Below are 18,947 nucleotides of genomic sequence, written 5' to 3'. Positions count from 1 at the left end.
AGATTTTATGCACTTAAGCATTGTTAGCGCAGGAAAAGCTCGCACTACTGGGGTTATCATGGATGGCTTTTCCAGAGACCCAGAGACCGAGACCACACAGAGCTGCGCCGATAGCGATAATCGTAAAGTTCAGGGCAGTGAGTGCGATCTTCTTCGGTGAAGAGAACCACAGTCCCTTGTTCATAAACAGCCAGAAAATGCCACTCAGGCCGTAGGTGAACCAACTAGCGAACAGGGCGGTCTAGACATGGCGTTAGTGGATTAAAACACAGTCGCAAAAATTGGGAAACATACAATTAAACTCAGAAGGTTGCTGAACACCGGAATGGCAGCGGAGACGATCCACGCAAGCACCCACATGGTGAAGGCAATGCCGACCCAGGAGCCCCAGGCAACCCAGTCGCGCTTGTGCATGCGGTCGGTGCCTTGGAAGATGCGCAGGTAGACATACTTGAATGCGACATGGCCATTGATGACACCGGCAATTACGATCTAAACGGAGATTAGTTTGAGGCTCATCAGAATCCACATGCAGAACTCACAGTAGGCAAGGCAATGCCGTACGCAACCTTGGCGACTATGGGGGAAGCAGACCCCAGAGCAGGTGAGGTGACATCGCTTCCGGCATAACGGTAAATCACCAGAGCAGCAATGATGTAAAGCGCCATATCAATACCCTGCAGCAAGCAGAGGGACTTGGTGAAGTCCTTGGGGTTCTTCAATTCAGCCATCAGGCCAAAGAAAGCGGCGTGGCCGCAAAATGCAAAGACGATGTTGCAGACAGCGGAGAAGCCGTGGTACAAGTCTGTGTGGTAGACCGCGACAACATCATCGCCGGGTTTCGTGATACCGACACCGATCATGACGATCAAAACTGCAGTCATGATACTTCCGAATGCTGTTCATGTTAGAATGGAATTGTCATATTGCCATGGAATGGGGAGACGTACAAACAAGGGATAGCCAGGACATCTTGACCAATGTACGAGGCAGCGAGAGAATGAATGAGATGACCATGCCGACGATTCCGAAGACAATGGAGCAAGTTCCGTGGTTTGTGATGGTGTTCATGGCCACCGTGAAGGTCAAAAGATGACTGGACATGATGAAGACGAAGAAGATAATTTGAGCACCGCCGATAAATTCCCGACCCCATTTTCCGCCGATAACTTCGCCGGCATCTGCCATTGTTGAGATGTGAGGGTATTTCCACTTCATCTGTCCGATTACGTAGCCGGTATAAGTGGCCAGAGAGCCCAGGAAGATCAGAACGAGAATGGCACTATCAGAAATTAGCTTTTCGTTCCTGTGTCTCGTTAAATCATACGTTGTACATACGGCACAAGTCCCAGACCTGCCACGGCAGCGGGCAGAGAGAGCACACCCAATGATACTGTTTCGGCAACCATCACTGATAGAATGTTAGATTGGGTCGAGTTGGATATGTATCAGTAATCACATACACAAACCGCATTGCCTAAAACACCAAACATTAGTCACAGAGCTATAGCAAGCTATCGAGCTATGAAAACATACCACCACTTCAACACCTTGTATTTGACTTCGGCAAACTCCTCGTCACCAAAAGCATCTTGTCTATATTGGGGAATATCGAGAGACTTTTCCGGATCATTCAAATCAGGAGTGACATCGAAGCTCTTCCTCTCCAGAGCAGGTGATGAGCTCATAGTGAAGCCGGATATCGAAAGGGTCTATAGTAGATCTCGAGATGACGTCGAAAATCAAACTCCAGTCCACAAAAAGCAGAACACGCGTGAAATCTTCACTAAGTAGATATTCTTAAAGATCAAAAGCAATTCCAATCAAAAAAAAGACCAACATAAAAAAAAAACGCCTGAGTCAAATAGTCTTGAAGAAATAAGAAATCCGCCACCTAAAACAGATGTGGACCCCCGAGTCGCGGACCGAGACGACGAATCATCTGGGCGCGACGTAATAAAAATCTGAAAAAGGCTCTAGCTGCTGGGCCCAATACATCAATTTGACGCTGAAAAACTGGAGAGGTGTGAAAACTTCGCTCCGATGCCGGCCTGCTCTATAGATCTCTCTATAGGTATGTTCTTAAGTTCTAAAGATCTAGGACTGCATTCAAGTACTACTGCTATGTAGTATGTAATGATGGGTGAGTGCGGATGCTCGCTGATCCCTGCAGATTTTAGGGCAAAATCTAAGCTTAATTCAACTAGTCTAGCCTGTTTCTGACATATCTTGCAGGGACTTGCTTTGTATTGTCTTTGCGGCTAATGAGCTCTAGGTGGAAGCCGTTCGGAGGCTGATCGGGTCGGAGTTGAGTATGAGCTCCGGCCGTTGGACTTTGGTGCGTTGCATCCTTGGCTTTAGACTTGCTTATATTCTATTTATTATTCATTTCTGCTCGGATGTTTGGCCCGTTCGTTTTATGCTACAACACAGACCAAACGTGAGACTTAGTTCACTTTTCTTCTCACAAGAGTTGGACGTAGATTGCATTGTAATTCGCTACAAACTACAAGCTACATACAATTTCTTTGTTCAACGAGGTCTCTACCATTTAGCATAGTGGACTGGAGTTGATATCACTCCAACTCGTAGATATCAAACTGATTTTGACCTTCTTTGGCTTCTACCAACTAACTATCCACCATACAACATAGAATGAACCAGCCATTAAAAATAATATCTATTCATACAAATCGCAAAGAAACGTATTTGTACAAGGTCTCAACCCTCATAAATAACGCCAGCGCCAGGACTTGTCAGTCCGAAATGCGCAATAAACGCCATGCCACGATGCTATCATACATAAAAAAAAACAGAAATGCGACAGTTCCCAGCCGAAGTCTCAACAATCGATGCTCAGCCTCACCCCAAACTCTTCCTCCTCAATCGCCGCCTCTTCCTCTGCGACTGCAAAATAGCCTCCTCCGTCAAAATCTCCCCGGGCACCTCAAAATCCCCCTCATCAACCTCGGGAACCGGATGGCCAAACGCAAGAGCAGATCTAGATCCACCGCGTCGAATCCCTTTCGTCGCGGCAATCGCTGCGTCCCGCACATGTCGCTGGCGAAAGAATGATGTGAACGGCCCTTCGCGTGGAGCAGGGGCCCAGAAGAGGGAGAGGGATGCTTGTTTGAGATTTTTTGTTGGAGCTGGGGCTGGAGCTGGAGCTGAAGCTGAAGCCGGGGTAGGGGTGGGCGCCGGAGCTGGGGGTTGTGTAGGGTTTACTTTCTTGCGCTTGGGACTTGATTTCGATTCCTCTTCGGTCGAGACCGTCTTCGAAGTAGACTTGCGGTTCTTCGATTTCGCAGCCCCTGCTGACCTAGCCTCCTGATGCAATTGTCGCGCTGCCAATGCATCAACGTCATTTGGATCAGGGGTGCTTTGCAAATCAGCCGGAGCAGGCGAACTATCATCGTCCAGGCGGGATCGTTTTCGTAAACCTGCATCTGCTTCGTCTGGTTTCTCTTTCTCTTTTTCTAGTTTCCTTCGTCGTTCCTCGTCCTTCCAGGCTTGGAATTTGTTCACTAGAGTGACGAGTTCCTGCACTAGGATTTCCCGCTTTGGTTCATATAGTTTCTTTTCTGTTTCGTGGACGCTGGGCAGGCCCATTACGCGTAGCCAGTCATGGCCGCGGAGCTCGTCCAGGAGTCGTTCTAGGACTTGTTGTTCGTGCTGAGCACGGTTGCGCTCGATGTTGCGCAGTTGCTTCTCTTGACGCTCAAATTTGCGGTGCGCACGGAAATACGTCGCTTCGTTGAGGGGGTCTGCGGGTGTTGTGTTTGGGTCTGGGGTTGGGAGAGGAGGGAGGGAGAGCTTCGTGCAGCCATACAGGTTTAATAGAGGATTTCCGAATGGCGTAGGGTCTGGTTTGGGTATTGGGATGGGTTGGGATAGGTCGTCAATGATCGTGAGAGTTGTTTTGGCTGCGAGGAACTCTGTACGGTGTTAGATGTGCTTTTACATGGTCGGGGTACGCCCTAGAGTTACTTACCTGGTTCTGGATCCTCCAGGCTAATGATCTGTTCGTAATTATGGAAATACTGTGCCAATTCGCTCTTGCACCGCAACCCGGTGTCAGTTGAGCGAAGCGACCGTCGTTCAGACCTCTTCTCCTCGGTCTGTTCATCAGTCGCGTCTTTGTGATCCGACGGTGCTGGGGTCACAGTCGCATCCAATGCGCCTTCGGAGTTCACCTCCCTGCGATTATCGGTGCGACGGGTTGTGCGCGGCACCGGCGAACCAAGGGGGTTAACATCATCCGCAATTGCAGGTGTGACGGTGCGCTGCTTCGAAGCGACCGAAGGTGCAGGAGAGATCGTGTCTAGCGGGTCGGGCGACTCTTGAATGTCAAAGAAATTGGAGGAGGGCGTAGTAGGGTCGCGACGTGCGCGAGTAGTCTTGATCCCGTTTGCAGTTCCATTTGTTCTGGTCGTCGGTGTCGCCAATTGCCCCGCGGGTGAGGCGACGTCAATGGAAGAGGAGGAGGCGCGACGGCGAGTTCGCGATCGCGATTGGGGTTTCAGGGAACGTTTGACGGGTTCTTCCACCGTTGTAGTGTCTAGACAGTCTGGAGAGCTTTTGCGACGGTCGGAAGGGCTCTCCATGCGTTGCTTCTTTGGTGCTGGTGCGTCGGTGGGTTCTTCGGGGGCCCGTCGCACAGAGCCACGGAGAGAGGGCCGCGACAGGAGGGCCATTGTTTGAGTAGCAGGTTCAAGTGGGCATTGTTGATCTTGGACTTGTTCTGCAGGGATATGGAGGTCGTTGCGGAAATGGGGATGAGAGACGATTCTTGGCGGAGGAGACCACTTACATCGTCAGTTAACTAATTGGTTTCGTTCTTTTGCTGATTCTATTCATGAAATTGCTCTTTGAATGTTTTTGTTATATTTATCTATATGTGTATTAATCAATTTGTCATTGATTCGGTATTGATTGAGACTATTCGCATTCATTCTTGATCTCCTATATATTCTTGAATTTCCTCGAACTTGCCACAATACACATTGGGAATACTTTCAACTGGGATAATAAATACTTCAGAGGAATTTCATCTCTTGCACCTATGTCTACCTAATATAATTTATCGGAAAATGACATGCGTCGGACCCCCACGGACAATATGTGGGGGACTGTCACGGCAATCCAACGTCGGAAATTCCATCGAGGCCGAAATATGAGGGGATTGAACTAAGCCGAGGTGTATGAGTATGTCTGAGTGTAGGTATTTTCTGCTTATGTTCGAACTTAAGAGGGTAGTATAGCTGTAGGTCTATATCTACAGGTGTATAACTGCATAGCCTGGATAGGAGATCCAAAGCGAGCAGTTTTCAGATTGTAGCACAATACCTAACACAAAGCCGGAGATCTCTCAGGATTTTATATGAGAATCCAGGATAATCCCTGTTGAGCAAAGAAACGCATGGATCCAATGCAACATTGGCAACATTGGCAACTTGGGGATATAAGTCAATTCCGAGTCAAACCCCGCATAGAGCGTGGGGGGGTTTAGAGTTGAATTCGCTACCTCCACCGAAGTCAGTAAACTCCCACGCGGGGTTCTTGACGACAGATAGACCAGAATATGAACGGTTAATATAGTGGGGGACGTGGGGGTTGACGAGGACGATCATCAGGTAGTATTGGTTATTTAGCTGAACCCTTATTCCCTATAATACAGCTTCCGCTCACTTTCAAACTTCGTAAGTAATACCCCTAGAGATATACATTCATCTCAATTAACCTCGACAAGACATAATCAAAATGACCGCAACCGGAACCAAACGCAATCCCCTCCCCCACGGAGTCTACGTACCAACCGTAGCCTTCTTCAAACCAGACGAAGAAGTCGATCTCGAAACAGTCGAAAGACACGCCGCTTATCTCGCCCGCAGCGGCGTCACAGGCCTAGTAACCCAAGGCAGCAATGGCGAAGCCGTCCACCTAGACCGTGAAGAGCGCAAATCCATAACAGCTGCAACCCGCCGCGCCGTCGATGCCGCCGGCTATCCCAATATGCCCGTAATCGCAGGCTGCGGCGCCGCCTCCACCCGCGAAACCATCCAACTCTGCAACGACTCCGGAGCAGCAGGCGCAGACGCCGTTCTCATTCTCCCACCCAGCTACTACAAGGCGCTGATGAGCACCGAGTCTCTGCACGCGCATTTCCGGGCTGTGGCAGATGCGTCACCTGTTCCGGTCCTTATTTATAATTTCCCCGCTGTGCAATCAGGGTTGGATCTTAGTTCTGATGATATTCTTGTGCTGGCTGAACACCCTAATATCATTGGTTGTAAGCTCACGTGCGGCAATACGGGTAAATTGGCTCGTATTGCGGCGGGGAAACCTGAATTCCTCACTTTTGGAGGATCGGCCGATTTTACTCTTCAGACTCTGGTTGCTGGTGGTGCAGGTATCATCGGTGGTGTTGCCAATATGATTCCTAGATCTTGTGTGCGGGTTATGGAGCTTTATCGGGCTGGGAAGGTGGCTGAGGCGCAGAGGTTACAAGGGATTGTTGCTCGAGCGGACTGGGCTGCTATTCACGGTGGCTTCATTGCTGTCAAGAGTGGCTTGCAGACTTATCGTGGATATGGTGGTCTGCCTCGACGGCCGTGTGTTGTTCCCTCGGTTAAGGAGGCGGCGGCCATTCAGGAGGAGTTCCGAGAGGGAATGGAATTGGAGAAATCGCTTGAGGCTTGAAATGTATTAAATGATATAAATTGTTGCTTTCAAATGTTCCATCGCTTCGGTAAAAGGGTCACATTGCCAGTCCAAGTATTCGAAATGAAGTTGTGGAGTGGTGTAGCGGTGTAGTGGTATAGTTTGTTGTGGTTATTCCGCAGTAGTATGTGGAGGTGGTACTTGCCTCTCGGGTTTGCTATCAAATGACTAGATCGAGTCTAGTGACTTACGTTTGATATCCTTGTGTATCTGTGTATCTGTGTATTTGTATATCGGCATCTGAGCACTGAGAAAATGTAACCTGAACAAGATGAAAGATGCAGATGAAACAAGGGGAGTGTTGGCTCTCATGTTGCATCCAATAGTCCATTCTTGAACATGATCGGCATGTTCACCAATATAAATAAACATGTCTTCTCACTCTTGCTCCTCGTCTTCATCGCCCAACTCATCAGAATGAAGTTCATCACTGTCCTCGGTGTCCTTGAGGCTTTGTCGACAGTTTCAGCTGTTCAAGTGAATCCACTTCCCGCTCCCCGGAACATCACTTGGGGATCATCCGGTCCGATTCGCGTGGAGGAATTGACCCTGAATCACCCAAGTGCCATAGTGAACAACGCCTGGTTGCGAGCATGGGAATCTATTACAGACCTGGAATGGGTCCCCGCAGCCATAGAAGCCCCTATCTCCTCCTATCCAGCCTTCCCGACGCCCACACCACACGCCAAACGTGCGACCGCATCAGTCCACTCCGTCCAAGTCCACGTCACAGATACTAAAGCTGACCTCCAACACGGTGTCGATGAATCCTACACTCTAGAAGTCTCCGCCAATGCTCCCTCCATTCGAATCACCTCCAAGACAGTCTGGGGCGCCCTCCATGCCTTCACAACTCTCCAGCAAATAATCATCTCCGACAACAACGGCGGCCTGATAATCGAACAACCTGTCAAAATCCAAGATGCTCCCCTCTACCCCCATCGCGGTATCATGATCGACACAGGCCGAAATTTCATCTCCGTCCGCAAAATTCTAGAGCAAATTGACGGGCTGGCCCTCTCGAAACTCAACGTTCTTCACTGGCACCTCGATGACTCCCAGTCGTGGCCCATGCAGATGCGCTCATACCCCGAGATGACCAAGGATGCATACTCGCCCCGTGAGATCTATACCGAGAACGACATGCGACGCGTCATTTCTTACGCGCGCGCTCGCGGCGTCCGCGTTATTCCCGAGGTTGATATGCCCGGTCATTCTGCGTCGGGCTGGCAGCAGGTTGATCCTGAGATCGTGACTTGTACCAACTCCTGGTGGTCGAATGATGTTTGGCAATATCACACCGCTGTTGAACCGAATCCCGGCCAGTTGGATATCATCTACAATAAAACTTATGAGGTTGTGGAGAATGTGTATCGGGATTTGTCGCGGATCTTCAGTGACAATGTCTTCCATGTCGGTGCGGATGAGTTGCAGGCTGGATGTTATAATTTCAGCTCCCATGTTATGGACTGGTTTGCGGAAGATTCGTCGCGGACTTTCAACGATCTCGCACAGTACTGGGTTGATCACGCCGTTCCTATATTCAAGAGTGTCAAAAACCGCCGGCTTATGATGTGGGAGGATATTTTCCTTTCTACCGAGAATGCGCACAATGTGCCAAAGGATATCATCATGCAGAGTTGGAACAACGGCCTGGCCAATATCAAAAAACTCACATCAGCGGGCTATGACGTCGTCGTCTCATCTTCCGACTTCCTCTATCTTGACTGCGGCCACGGAGGCTTCGTGACCAACGACCCGCGCTATAACGAGCAGTCCAACCCCGATGGCAGCGTGAACTTCAACTACGGCGGCTCCGGCGGCTCCTGGTGCGCGCCGTACAAAACCTGGCAACGGATCTACGACTATGATTTCACAACAAACCTGACCGCATCCGAGGCCAAGCATGTTATCGGTGCCGAGGCGCCGCTTTGGTCCGAGCAGGTTGATGATATTAATATTTCCAATGAGCTTTGGCCTCGTGCTGCGGCGCTTGGCGAGCTTGTTTGGTCTGGGAATCGGGATAAGAATGGTCACAAGCGCACCAATGAGCTTACACAGAGATTACTCAACTTCCGCGAATATCTTGTTGCCAATGGCATTCTGGCCAATGCTCTGGTACCCAAGTATTGCTTGAAGAACCCGCATGCTTGTGATCTATATCAGAACCAGACTGCTATCTCTTAAGCTTTCGGCTTAGATGCGGTTGACTCCCTTTCTATTTGTACATAATCTACTGAGAATATTCAATATCATGGGAGTCTTGAATCATAATACCTTTAAAGGATTCCTAGGGACGTAGCAGAGCTGTTCTAGCTTGACAACGAATTTATCGAAAGAGTCTATCCCCCATAATGACGATAATCCTCCGTATCATGCTGCTGGGCACGTGTTTCAGAGGACCATTGTCCTCTAGCTCCATTGAATGCATCCTCTCTCCGCGATTTAAACCCGCGGATCTTTTCTCTAGTGCCTACAGCGTCGTGTTCTTTATTCATTCAGCCTGTTGTGGTGTTTCATTGTCTCATTGGTTCAAAGGGCTGAAAGTTGTAGTTCAAGAAGATGATAAGTTCAAGAGTTGAAAAGGTAATTCGCTACATCTAGAGACTGATCTGACTTCTGTCACAGTCCGTTTGTATTCTCAACATTACTGCACTATTGGGGTCCTCCTATGTAAATAAACCAAGCAATAGCATCATTATACGCGTTCCTAAAAGATTACCATGGACAAGGAGAAAAGAACTAAACGCCATTATAAAGAAAGCAATCTCTCTTTGTGCATCTCTTTCCTAACTCAACTCATAAGCAAACAGACAACCACAGAGACAAGATGACAACTATACAAGGACAATCGTCTAGCAATATCAAGCTAGAAATGTGGAAGGCTCTATAGAGAACAAAGAGATCACAGTATATTTCCTTTCTAGATGCAGGCATCAAACCCAAATCAAGACTCAATCAAGTGCCATGTTTAATTAGCTCTTAGAGATCCAGTCCAAATACAGATATTTTGCCGCTTCTGTAATTTCATGTCCTATCACTTCGATATCCAAGTCCATCAATTTGGCGTCATATGAATCAATCACAAGACTACTTAACTACCGAAAAACACAAATCTCACAGACCCTTCCCACTTGCCAATTTATCCAACGCACTCTCCATGATCAGTTTCATTCCGTACTAGATCAAACCGCTGTGCGACCCTCCGCTTTGGAACTAGAGGCTCGATGTAGTCCCGAGTCCTTCCCTACGGTTTTGGATAGGCTCTGGCTTGCTGTATGTACGCGCATGTACATGGGATTAATGCATATGTAGCCCATATGAGCTTGGAATGTAGATACATGGGCTTAAATGTGGATGTGGGCATTTATGCGGGCCAAATAAAGATGCACAGTTTACCTGCTAGATACCGGTATTGTATGCTTATCTCATGTAATATACCCGTCCAGTCGGAGTTTTCTGGGCTGTTTTGAGACTTAATACTCGATACTCGAAACTTCGTATGTCTGTTTGGGCTGGGGGTTGCTCACGTGTAGGCGCGCATGGTAGCTCTGGGTATATGTTGCACAGAACAAAGGCCCAAAATGATTGACTAGGTTAAAACAGGCGAATAGTAAATTTGGTTCTGCGGACTAACCACCTCATTTCCTGTTTTGATGTGAGACGCGTGAAATCATGACTAGCCCTCACCCTGCTGGAGATGAAATCTAGACAAGATCTATAGCAATTTATATGAGATAAGACAAAAAGAAAATAGCCATTGGTCCAAACCTCGATCTTGATTTATCGAATATGTTTATATACTGTACTCACCTTTGTGTTCGATCTCACTCGGGGTTGTTCGGGTACCACTCTGAGGTCGACTACATATCCATAAACGCACCTTCCATTCACCTAGGCCAATAGATTGAGAACCGATCTTGCATATATTGTGTACATACTATAGGAGATAGAACACAAACACGAGGTATTTCGGGTCACTGATCACTCTCGTCCGTGACAGCGTTCGGTTAAAATGAATAGTTTGGTAAACTAAACTTTTACTAGAAACAAATGCTTTGCGGTTTGTCCTTTCTCCCATATAGAAGAAGTCTTAGCCGACGGATTGGCCTGGTCTTTGTCTTCCCGTTTCCTGGATCATATAGGAGAGTGGGTTGTGTCACGATATTGTTTCACCTCTAATAGGGTTCCTCTTTAGGTATTTGGCATTCTTGGCTTTCGTTTCATGGGGTTGTGCGAAGGGGTAATAGCTTATGCATCTTTCACACGTTATCGGTGACTACCAAGCACTTGATCGAGTATCTGAGTGTTTTGTATATTTGTCCATGTTTGGAACATGGATGTTTATATTCATGGCGGGCAATCTCAAACACATCCGATGCCCAAACCGCAGATTAAAACCCCAAATTGATGGCACACGAGAGAACCATTCGTTATTGGACTTTATTGTGTTTCTAATAGCTCTTAATGACTGCTCGGAGTCTTGTTGCATCGCGCGCCTTGCTTAACTGTTACACAGCGGCAGACATTTAAATCATGTATCTGTTTTCTGCACGGTCGTCCCCTGAGCCAAAGTAGCGTTTCAAGATGTATTTATTCCAGCTGACCGCCAGGCGTTTCGTCTGTTATCCATAAAAGGGATGTGGCTAGAGTTTTGTAGGGCCTTCCAGAACTCATACTTGAGAGTAGGCGTGCATAGATTCCAAGGCGGTGATTTTCATTTGCGTGGAATGGCATTCGCTCGGATCAAAGCCAGTTGCAATGCGTACATACAGGATCGGGCCCCTCTTCCGAAGTACCAATAGATGACAAAAAGAGAGATGCTCAATAACTGCACGAGAAATGCCGTTGATCTGGCTCAATAATCAACATAGTCCTTATGGGTCGAGGAAGCGAGGTCGATGCGTGTGCACTACTCTATGAAATCAGACATAAGCGGCGAACCGAGCTCAGGGCCTGGTAGATCCCCCACAAATAAAGAGCGCCTTGCACATTATTTCAGCGCATCAAAGACGTACCTGCTCATTGGATGTACGCCATTGATCAATCCCAGATACATCATAGGAGAGTACCTGGTCTCATATGTACCTACCTAAAGCAAGTGTACTTACCAGAAAGTAAAATGCTAGACCCTGCAGGATGGACAACCCATGCATACATATCTGCAAATCAAACCATCCAATCGCCAAATTCTAGACTTTAATCACAATTGATAACCTGATCTACTCGTGGTGATCCTATGGCCAAATAGTCCAAACATCAGCCATATCACCCACTATCGAAATGCGTCCTACCACACTATTTCCCTTGAAAATGCTCCCAGACTCCCAATCCTCATTTTTCAATGCATCACGTAAGCGGACATAACCAGGTCAGTCTGTTTCTCAAAGCCAATGCGCCAGAGCGCCCGACTCGCCCCACGTCGAATGAGAAAGGTGGAAAGCGGGAGTGAAAGACCTGCCACGAAATGCTGTGGCACCCAAAATCGTCATTCTCGGAAACCCGGCTGTGAAAAAGAAGTTATCGATCGTGACACCGCCTCAATTAGTGGAGACGCGGATCAATTATGCGTCATTTCGGGGAGAGTAAAATGACTCCCCCATAGGATAGCGTGGCTAGAGAGCAATTGGGTGGGGTTGTGGAGTGTGATTTTTTCTTTTCGGTAGCACAGTTGCGTAAATGTGTAAGAATTCAGTATTTGCTAATGGGAAAAATGGTCAACAAATATGATACTGTATGTAAAAGAAATCCTCGAAACATCAAGTGGAGATGATCCACATATCAATTTGTCGGATATTTTAGTCCGACACTACTTTTTGATCAGATTTGGGATTGACTTTATTGGATATTCTGCATGATTGTGGACAAGTGGAATAGTAAATTGTAGATTTTGACTTCGCTTTTGTTCGGGATCTACGGTGCCAAGGGAAATCAAGTTGACAGATCATAATGGGGGGTGATGGATGGGTCAATATGTCAATCTATCACAGCGATCGGGCTGGCTGTATCCCTCAATGAGATTTAGATCCCCGAGATCCCGTTGCTGCACTCTTGTCGATCCTAAAGGAATTAGGAATCAAGGATGTAAACTTGATCGTGCAGATATGCACATCGAGACTCGCTTGTTTTTTACGTTTCGATCGAGTTTAGGCTTGATTAATTGATTGATTATTTCCTTAGTTAGTTGACTTCACCATATTTACTAGATCGAACCAGACTTGATGGGTGCAATATCCTTGATATATGGAGTGATCATCGGTACAGCCAACATTTACATGTGCTGTACTTCATGACAAGACATGTCCAACAAGCAAGGAATCTCCTCGCCCAGCCCCTGACCTCTTTGCTGGCATGGCATACGCTAGGCGCTGCCAAATCATGGACCAAATATATCTCCTGTCCTCAAATCAGATCTTCCTCTGCCCCCAGTAGCATAATGTAATGTTGTATCCACTTCATCCCCCAATAAGCCATAGTTACAAGGCGGCTGCGGTATTTGCTTCTTCGGATGTATGTTACACATATCTCAAATATTGGCGATCAGGCGATCGGATCCTGGCATTAATCAAAGAGTCACCCCGTTTTTCACATACATGTGTATTGCTACGCGCATTAACTAGGAGCAAAATAAGGGAATGTAGACTGTGTTCCCACCAGAAAGGTGATTGGATGGCATGTAAACTAGTAATGCCCGGAGATAAAATACTAAAATGTCGATGTACAATGACGTACCTCTATCGCAAGCTTAATCGGAAACAGAAAGATAGAAAAGAGTCCAGAATATTTGATCTGCGAGAGATTGGCAGCATACTGAATCAAGCACTCAATTTGAAGGACCAGTAAATGATTCAATTGAGATAGATAACTTGGCTCTCCTTCCTAAAACCAAGCTTGCATTGAATGTGTCGTCAGTGGCCGGCGGGCAAGAGGGTGATTGGATATGTCTTGCCACTGATAGAGGGGTAAACGAACCTACGAACACCCCAAAGAAACGTGGACCAGAGTCCGGGCGACTTCCAGGCACCTACGTGGATCGCAGTTATTTGGAATGAGTAATCAAAAGTCGCTCTAAGCCGAGGGGATTGCTCGGCAAAGTATCGAAAGGTAGAAGTTAATACGTGTGCAAAGTGATGCTTTCACAATTTAATAATTTGAACTCAACCTGCTATGAAATAATAAAATTAAGAGGGCGAACATCCCTGTCCTACCCGCATTTAACCTTGATTTTGTGGTCGAATCACGAAGTCTTCCTATTAAGGAGTAAATACCTTGATTAAGAGATATAGCCATCGGATAGTGTGTTCGTATCTACCCGGGTTCGCTTCCATAAACTCTAGTCCCACATGGACAGATCAACATGTCCCGACCGCATGGAATCGTGGAGCGAGAGGATCGGACCGCACCAGCGGCACACGGCAGCTTACCCTACTAATCCATTGGGTTAACCAATAGTGCAGTCTGAACATCAGGATTACAGGTGCTTTCGCACAGGAAACTAGGTAAGACAGACAAGGAGATTCCTGCTGGGAGAGTATTACTTGTGCTAGGTATGCGCATGTCACCAGTTCTTAGGTTTTTATGCAGGGGGGGCTAGGCATGTGACGCTTGTGGGGGATCAGAGCGCCGAACTTGCAGGGGTGTGGCTAGGTAAATTATCAGCTAGGAAGGAGATAAAGTAGATTGCACCTATATGTACCTAGGCAAGGATTTAACTTGAGGTTAATCTACAATAATGACCACATAAACATGCAAATTATGCATTTGAGTATTTGTCAACCCCTGACTGAAATCTGGGCAAATTATATTGGACCCGTCGGTACTTGCGCTAAAGCATTAACCCAATGCGAGATCCCCAGAGAAAATCGCACCAGAACAGTCTAAGTTTATTTCCCATCGTGGAAAGTTGGCGCAACGTGTTGCCCATTCGATCGAGCGGGTATGACCTGTCATACCGGAATCAATAGCGCACTTAGTGTCTGCACATCACACCCGTGCTCGGTACTCATGAACCTCGACACGGAGAATATTTTATGAATATAGATGGGATTTCTCATCTACCCAATACCGAGCTAGTCACTGCACTAAGTTCCTAAAGAGTAAAGCCTTGTCTCGCTCGTAACCTATCCCAATGCCCATGCCAGACCCTACTCAATCAACAACTACTAGTTAATTTGAAGAGCTTTGACATGATCCACCTCTCCCGTGCCAATACCCGATTCCGCGTACCGCTAATATGGGTCCGAGAACTCATCCCAATGTTTCCATATACCTAAATTGTACTAAGTTGCAATTAAACTAAACCGTGGGGGCCGGAGCCCAGGCGAAGTCCGTTCATCAATGAAGAAAAAAAGATTAAAAGCTGACAATACTGAATAACTATACGAGGTTGGGCATCTAAGCGGGTCCAGGTTCGAAGTCGAGTAGGGTAATATGGCGCCAACTAAATTAGGCTTATTGTTTGCTCAACCAATGTTTTCTGTTGACTCCACTTATTCTCAGGGGCGAGGCAGCGGAGAACAGGTATTACTTTCAATATGACGGCAATTTGGTACCCGGGCGCTGGGTTGCAGAATTCGGCGTAATTGTCTTACTGTCTATGGCTTCTTGGGTTCTGAAGGGGTGAGAGGTCTAGAGCGCATTATCTCCAGTTGTGGTCTGACAAAATTGTATGCATCGGGGTTTCTCCAACGGGGCCAAAATGTGAGATAATTAGGGGAGAAAGGAGGAGCTCTGGGGAATAGTTCATGACAAAGGAGGGTTGAGGATGCGAATAAATGCTTAGAAATCGAGGCTGTTGTCCTTGCTGGTTGCATGTATAGTGTTTCGGTTGAACAGGGCATTGTCGCGGCCTTTCTGTCGTGCAACTCAGAAAGTTGGCGTTATTCTAGAAGACTGTTTCATTGTTTGAGCAGGGATGTACCCTGCAATAGGTGCGGTGTTCAATTTGTGGCGCGCGGTTGAAAGTAACAATGAACGCTTCTTGAAACACGGCTAGCGAGCAGATAGACTGAATCTGGACCTGGCCTGCAAGGACCGATATGAGTTGAGGTGGGCGCGGGTCCATCAATGGAGACAAGCCGAGATAACTTTGTGCACTGTCAGTCATCTGTGCCAAGAATAGAGTTCTCATGATCAGCAGGATTGCTGGCCTCGATCGTCGGAGGTGGGACAACCACGTTGTCTGTCAGATTGAAAGTCTCCCATAAGTTATCCAGAGATTGGTGTGACCAATGGCGAAACTTGAAAACAATGGCTAAAACAAGAGACAGGTCGGATCGTTCGAATGCCTGCGAGTCGGCAGACCACATATGGGGACCAACATCCTTGCATACACACATGGCCAAGACTTGGGGTGTCTGAAACGTTCTTCCTGAAACGGGCAAACAATACCTTAGACAGAAAGGCGGGGGACAAAATTGGAATAAGCGTGGATGGTCGTTTGGAAACACCAAAAGTTGGTGAGTTTGTGCAACTTTTGTTCAATCAGCGGGGACCATGGGGACCATGGATCATGACTTCGCCGACCAGCAAGCCAACAACCAACTCTAAAAATGTAACATATGGTTAAGAATAAACGTATTCGATATAATTAGTCCAAACTTCCTGCATTGTACTGTCATGCAGCGTACCTGTACTATCCAGGGTTCCGAAAGCAAACTAGGCTCTGCAAAAGCAGATAAAAAAGCACGATCACTATATCAAGTGGATCTTCACCCCTCTGGACTTTTCACCCTGGTGTGTTTCAGATTCTGTTTTTAGAAACACCACGCGGGTGACAGGGATTAAGCCTTGGATTCCATTTCCCCTTTCTCTTTTTCTATCTTGGTAGGGCTTAGGGCCACTCTGCCGCTCCTGGTAATGCCATGAATAGCACTACGGATTCAGATTTAAATATGCAGCTTCCGTGTACCTGGCGGCTTAGGGACTTAATTAGCCAGATACCCAATTCGTTGGACGACTCATATTCTTCCCTTCCAAGGTTGATTTATTCTTAGATTTCTCCCGTAACCTGGGGAAATAGAAAATACCAAGCTCTATTTTGCCACACTGGAGACTCGCTCTGGCCCCAAAGTGATCTGAGCATAGGATTGATGTCCCAAGTAAGAAGTAAGTCGAAGTGGGGTTCCATGGTTCCAGCCAACTTATGTACCCATGGAACCAACATTCTTATTTTGGCAGCATGTTTTTTCTATGTGTGTTTGATTGTATACTTACACATGTGTATGTAATTGGAAGATCCATGGCAATTTGTCTATATACAATGCTCTTTTGGACTTATTAATTCCCAAACGGAAGCGCCGATGCATATTCCATCTCCACCAGAATTGGGGCTCATTTCTGATTAATTAATAGCATATTGTAGGAGCCTCTTCGATGTTGCATTTGTAATCTCATTATTACGGGCCTTAGGAAACTGGCCTCGGGGTCGCCGAACCCGTCAAAGTTTTGTCATATACCGGTCGCAGAGCCAATATGCCATGTAAACACTGTGAATGGCCAGATAGCCATCCCGGGGCCGTGGTGACGGCAGGTGCGGAGAGTTCTTAGCTACTCTAATCGCCCTGTTTTGGACAAGAGTCTGGATTGTCAGACTGTATTACATGTGTTTTACAGTTGTTTTGAATCAATGTTGGGGGGGGGGGGGGCCAAAAGCGGGACAGTGATGTGAGCGATCGATTGGGTCGAGTCGGCGTCCTCAATCACACGTGTGAGAACGATTAATTCATCCGTTCCGGTGCTCACTGGCCAATGCCATTGAGAATGTAGGTCCTGTTTCATGATTATGATTTATTTAAAGTTTGCCACGTTGAGGATCATGCAATGGGCTAGACGTTTGGATGTAGGATATTCTGACATGCTTTGATCATTCATAAGTAGAGCCCCGGAATAATCATAATAAACGGCGTTCGAAATAATCAATGGACACTTTACTATAGTAATGCCGAATTGAGACTAAATTCCCAATGTGTCCATTTAACATCCTCTGTAACTAACAAAAGTTACCCAGGTAAATAAGCAAACCTGGGTGCAAGGTAAATCGCCCGACCGCCAGTCTAACTAGGCCAACACCCAGAATCAGGGCAATAGCGGTCAAAACCAATACGGAAAGCGGAAAATGACTTCATTCCCCCGGTTTTGGCGAAATTCAGAATTTAGACTGTACATAAAGGTAAACTAGTGCCTAGGTGGGATATAGTACAATTGTACAATATTGTACAATCAAACTAGACTATGCGACCGGGATCGCCGACAGATACGAGCAATCCAGTCGGTGTAATATACAAGGCTGCGCCTCAATTTGAGGATATGGACCCGCTTCCCGACCTGCAGAATCCAATCAGGGAGATGGACCGTCTCTGACCAACGCCCAAATTCGCTTATGATTGGAAGAGATGAGTACAGATCTGTGGCTCAGGACAGGAAGTGTGGCGCTAGTCATCTTTGGCGCGTTAGTCCTCACCGACCCCGGGCACTCCGAGTGACAGCTGCGCCCTGCCCCCTCCCCCCTGCAACGGCTAGGGCTATATGGCGCAGATAGTGCACAATGTATCGTATAGCGAATACAGAGGTGCAAAGAGCTTCAGTCGGTTGTGTTTTTCTATTTGTTTACAACATCAGGCTTTCCTCTTTCAGCATATTGTACAGAGTTGTGTTTAGGGTACAATGGTCCAGATACAAGGCGGTCACATCATTACTCCGCTTATGTATATGAATACCACCACTACTAGTATACAATCCAGATCTCGGAGCAAAAAAAAAGAAGTATCTGTTTACGCGGCACATCCGATAAATTTGGGTTGCCAATTTGCTGCATCGCTAACAAACCCCACCATTACAATAGGACCGCAATACTATATTTATGACGTAGTCAGTAAGGATACTTAGCACGACCCGCCATGTGCGATATGGAGAAAAGAAACGAAAACAAAATAGGAGCAAGGAGAGCAATCCCCTTCGTAATTGAATGCACAGGGCCAAAAAGAAGGCAATTTTTGAAGCAGTCCGTATTAAAATGTCCAAAAGCATGCGGCTCTAGCAGAGCAACACGTACAATGCAGGCCAAGGAGATGTCCGACGCAGAAAATTGAAAGATACAGGTAATGATCGCCCGTCATAATGACCAAAAAGGATAGCGTGCGAAAGACACGAACCCACCGAGCCGACGGTCCTAAAGAACGCCCATCGAGGACTCGGAAGGGCGCTGAGAGCCCTGATTGGAGTCAATC

General features: G+C 47.0%; 5 protein-coding genes across 5 annotated transcripts; 2 read left to right on the top strand and 3 right to left on the bottom strand.

Annotated features, from left to right (window-relative positions):
- Positions 1 to 13: 13 nt before the first annotated feature.
- Positions 14 to 1,688, bottom strand: N7529_006126 (neutral amino acid permease; the record flags this gene model as incomplete). Its single annotated transcript, XM_057241653.1, has 7 exons — positions 14 to 241; positions 295 to 492; positions 543 to 898; positions 951 to 1,282; positions 1,339 to 1,411; positions 1,464 to 1,477; positions 1,537 to 1,688. The coding sequence occupies 7 exons, from the start codon at positions 1,686 to 1,688 to the stop codon at positions 14 to 16; spliced, it is 1,353 nt and encodes a 450-aa protein (XP_057097012.1).
- Positions 1,689 to 2,862: 1,174 nt separating this feature from the next.
- Positions 2,863 to 4,694, bottom strand: N7529_006125 (acetyltransferase SAS4-like domain-containing protein; the record flags this gene model as incomplete). Its single annotated transcript, XM_057241652.1, has 2 exons — positions 2,863 to 3,935; positions 3,992 to 4,694. The coding sequence occupies 2 exons, from the start codon at positions 4,692 to 4,694 to the stop codon at positions 2,863 to 2,865; spliced, it is 1,776 nt and encodes a 591-aa protein (XP_057097011.1).
- A 1,066-nt stretch (positions 4,695 to 5,760) lies between these two features.
- Positions 5,761 to 6,699, top strand: N7529_006124 (dihydrodipicolinate synthase family protein; the record flags this gene model as incomplete). Its single annotated transcript, XM_057241651.1, has 1 exon — positions 5,761 to 6,699. One exon carries the CDS (start codon positions 5,761 to 5,763, stop codon positions 6,697 to 6,699), a length of 939 nt encoding a protein of 312 aa, XP_057097010.1.
- Positions 6,700 to 7,137: 438 nt separating this feature from the next.
- On the top strand, positions 7,138 to 8,907 carry N7529_006123 (beta-N-acetylhexosaminidase; the record flags this gene model as incomplete). The annotated part of the gene is made up of 1 exon (XM_057241650.1): positions 7,138 to 8,907. The coding sequence occupies one exon, from the start codon at positions 7,138 to 7,140 to the stop codon at positions 8,905 to 8,907; it is 1,770 nt and encodes a 589-aa protein (XP_057097009.1).
- A 6,911-nt stretch (positions 8,908 to 15,818) lies between these two features.
- N7529_006122 (uncharacterized protein) lies at positions 15,819 to 16,028 on the bottom strand (the record flags this gene model as incomplete). Its single annotated transcript, XM_057241649.1, has 1 exon — positions 15,819 to 16,028. One exon carries the CDS (start codon positions 16,026 to 16,028, stop codon positions 15,819 to 15,821), a length of 210 nt encoding a protein of 69 aa, XP_057097008.1.
- Positions 16,029 to 18,947: the final 2,919 nt, after the last annotated feature.

Source organism: Penicillium soppii (assembly GCF_028829465.1).
Source record: "Penicillium soppii strain IBT 18220 chromosome Unknown utg000005l, whole genome shotgun sequence".
NCBI classification, from domain to species: Eukaryota; Fungi; Ascomycota; class Eurotiomycetes; order Eurotiales; family Aspergillaceae; genus Penicillium; species Penicillium soppii.
Note: the sequence above shows the minus strand (reverse complement) of the source record. Positions and strands in the feature narration are given on the sequence as shown.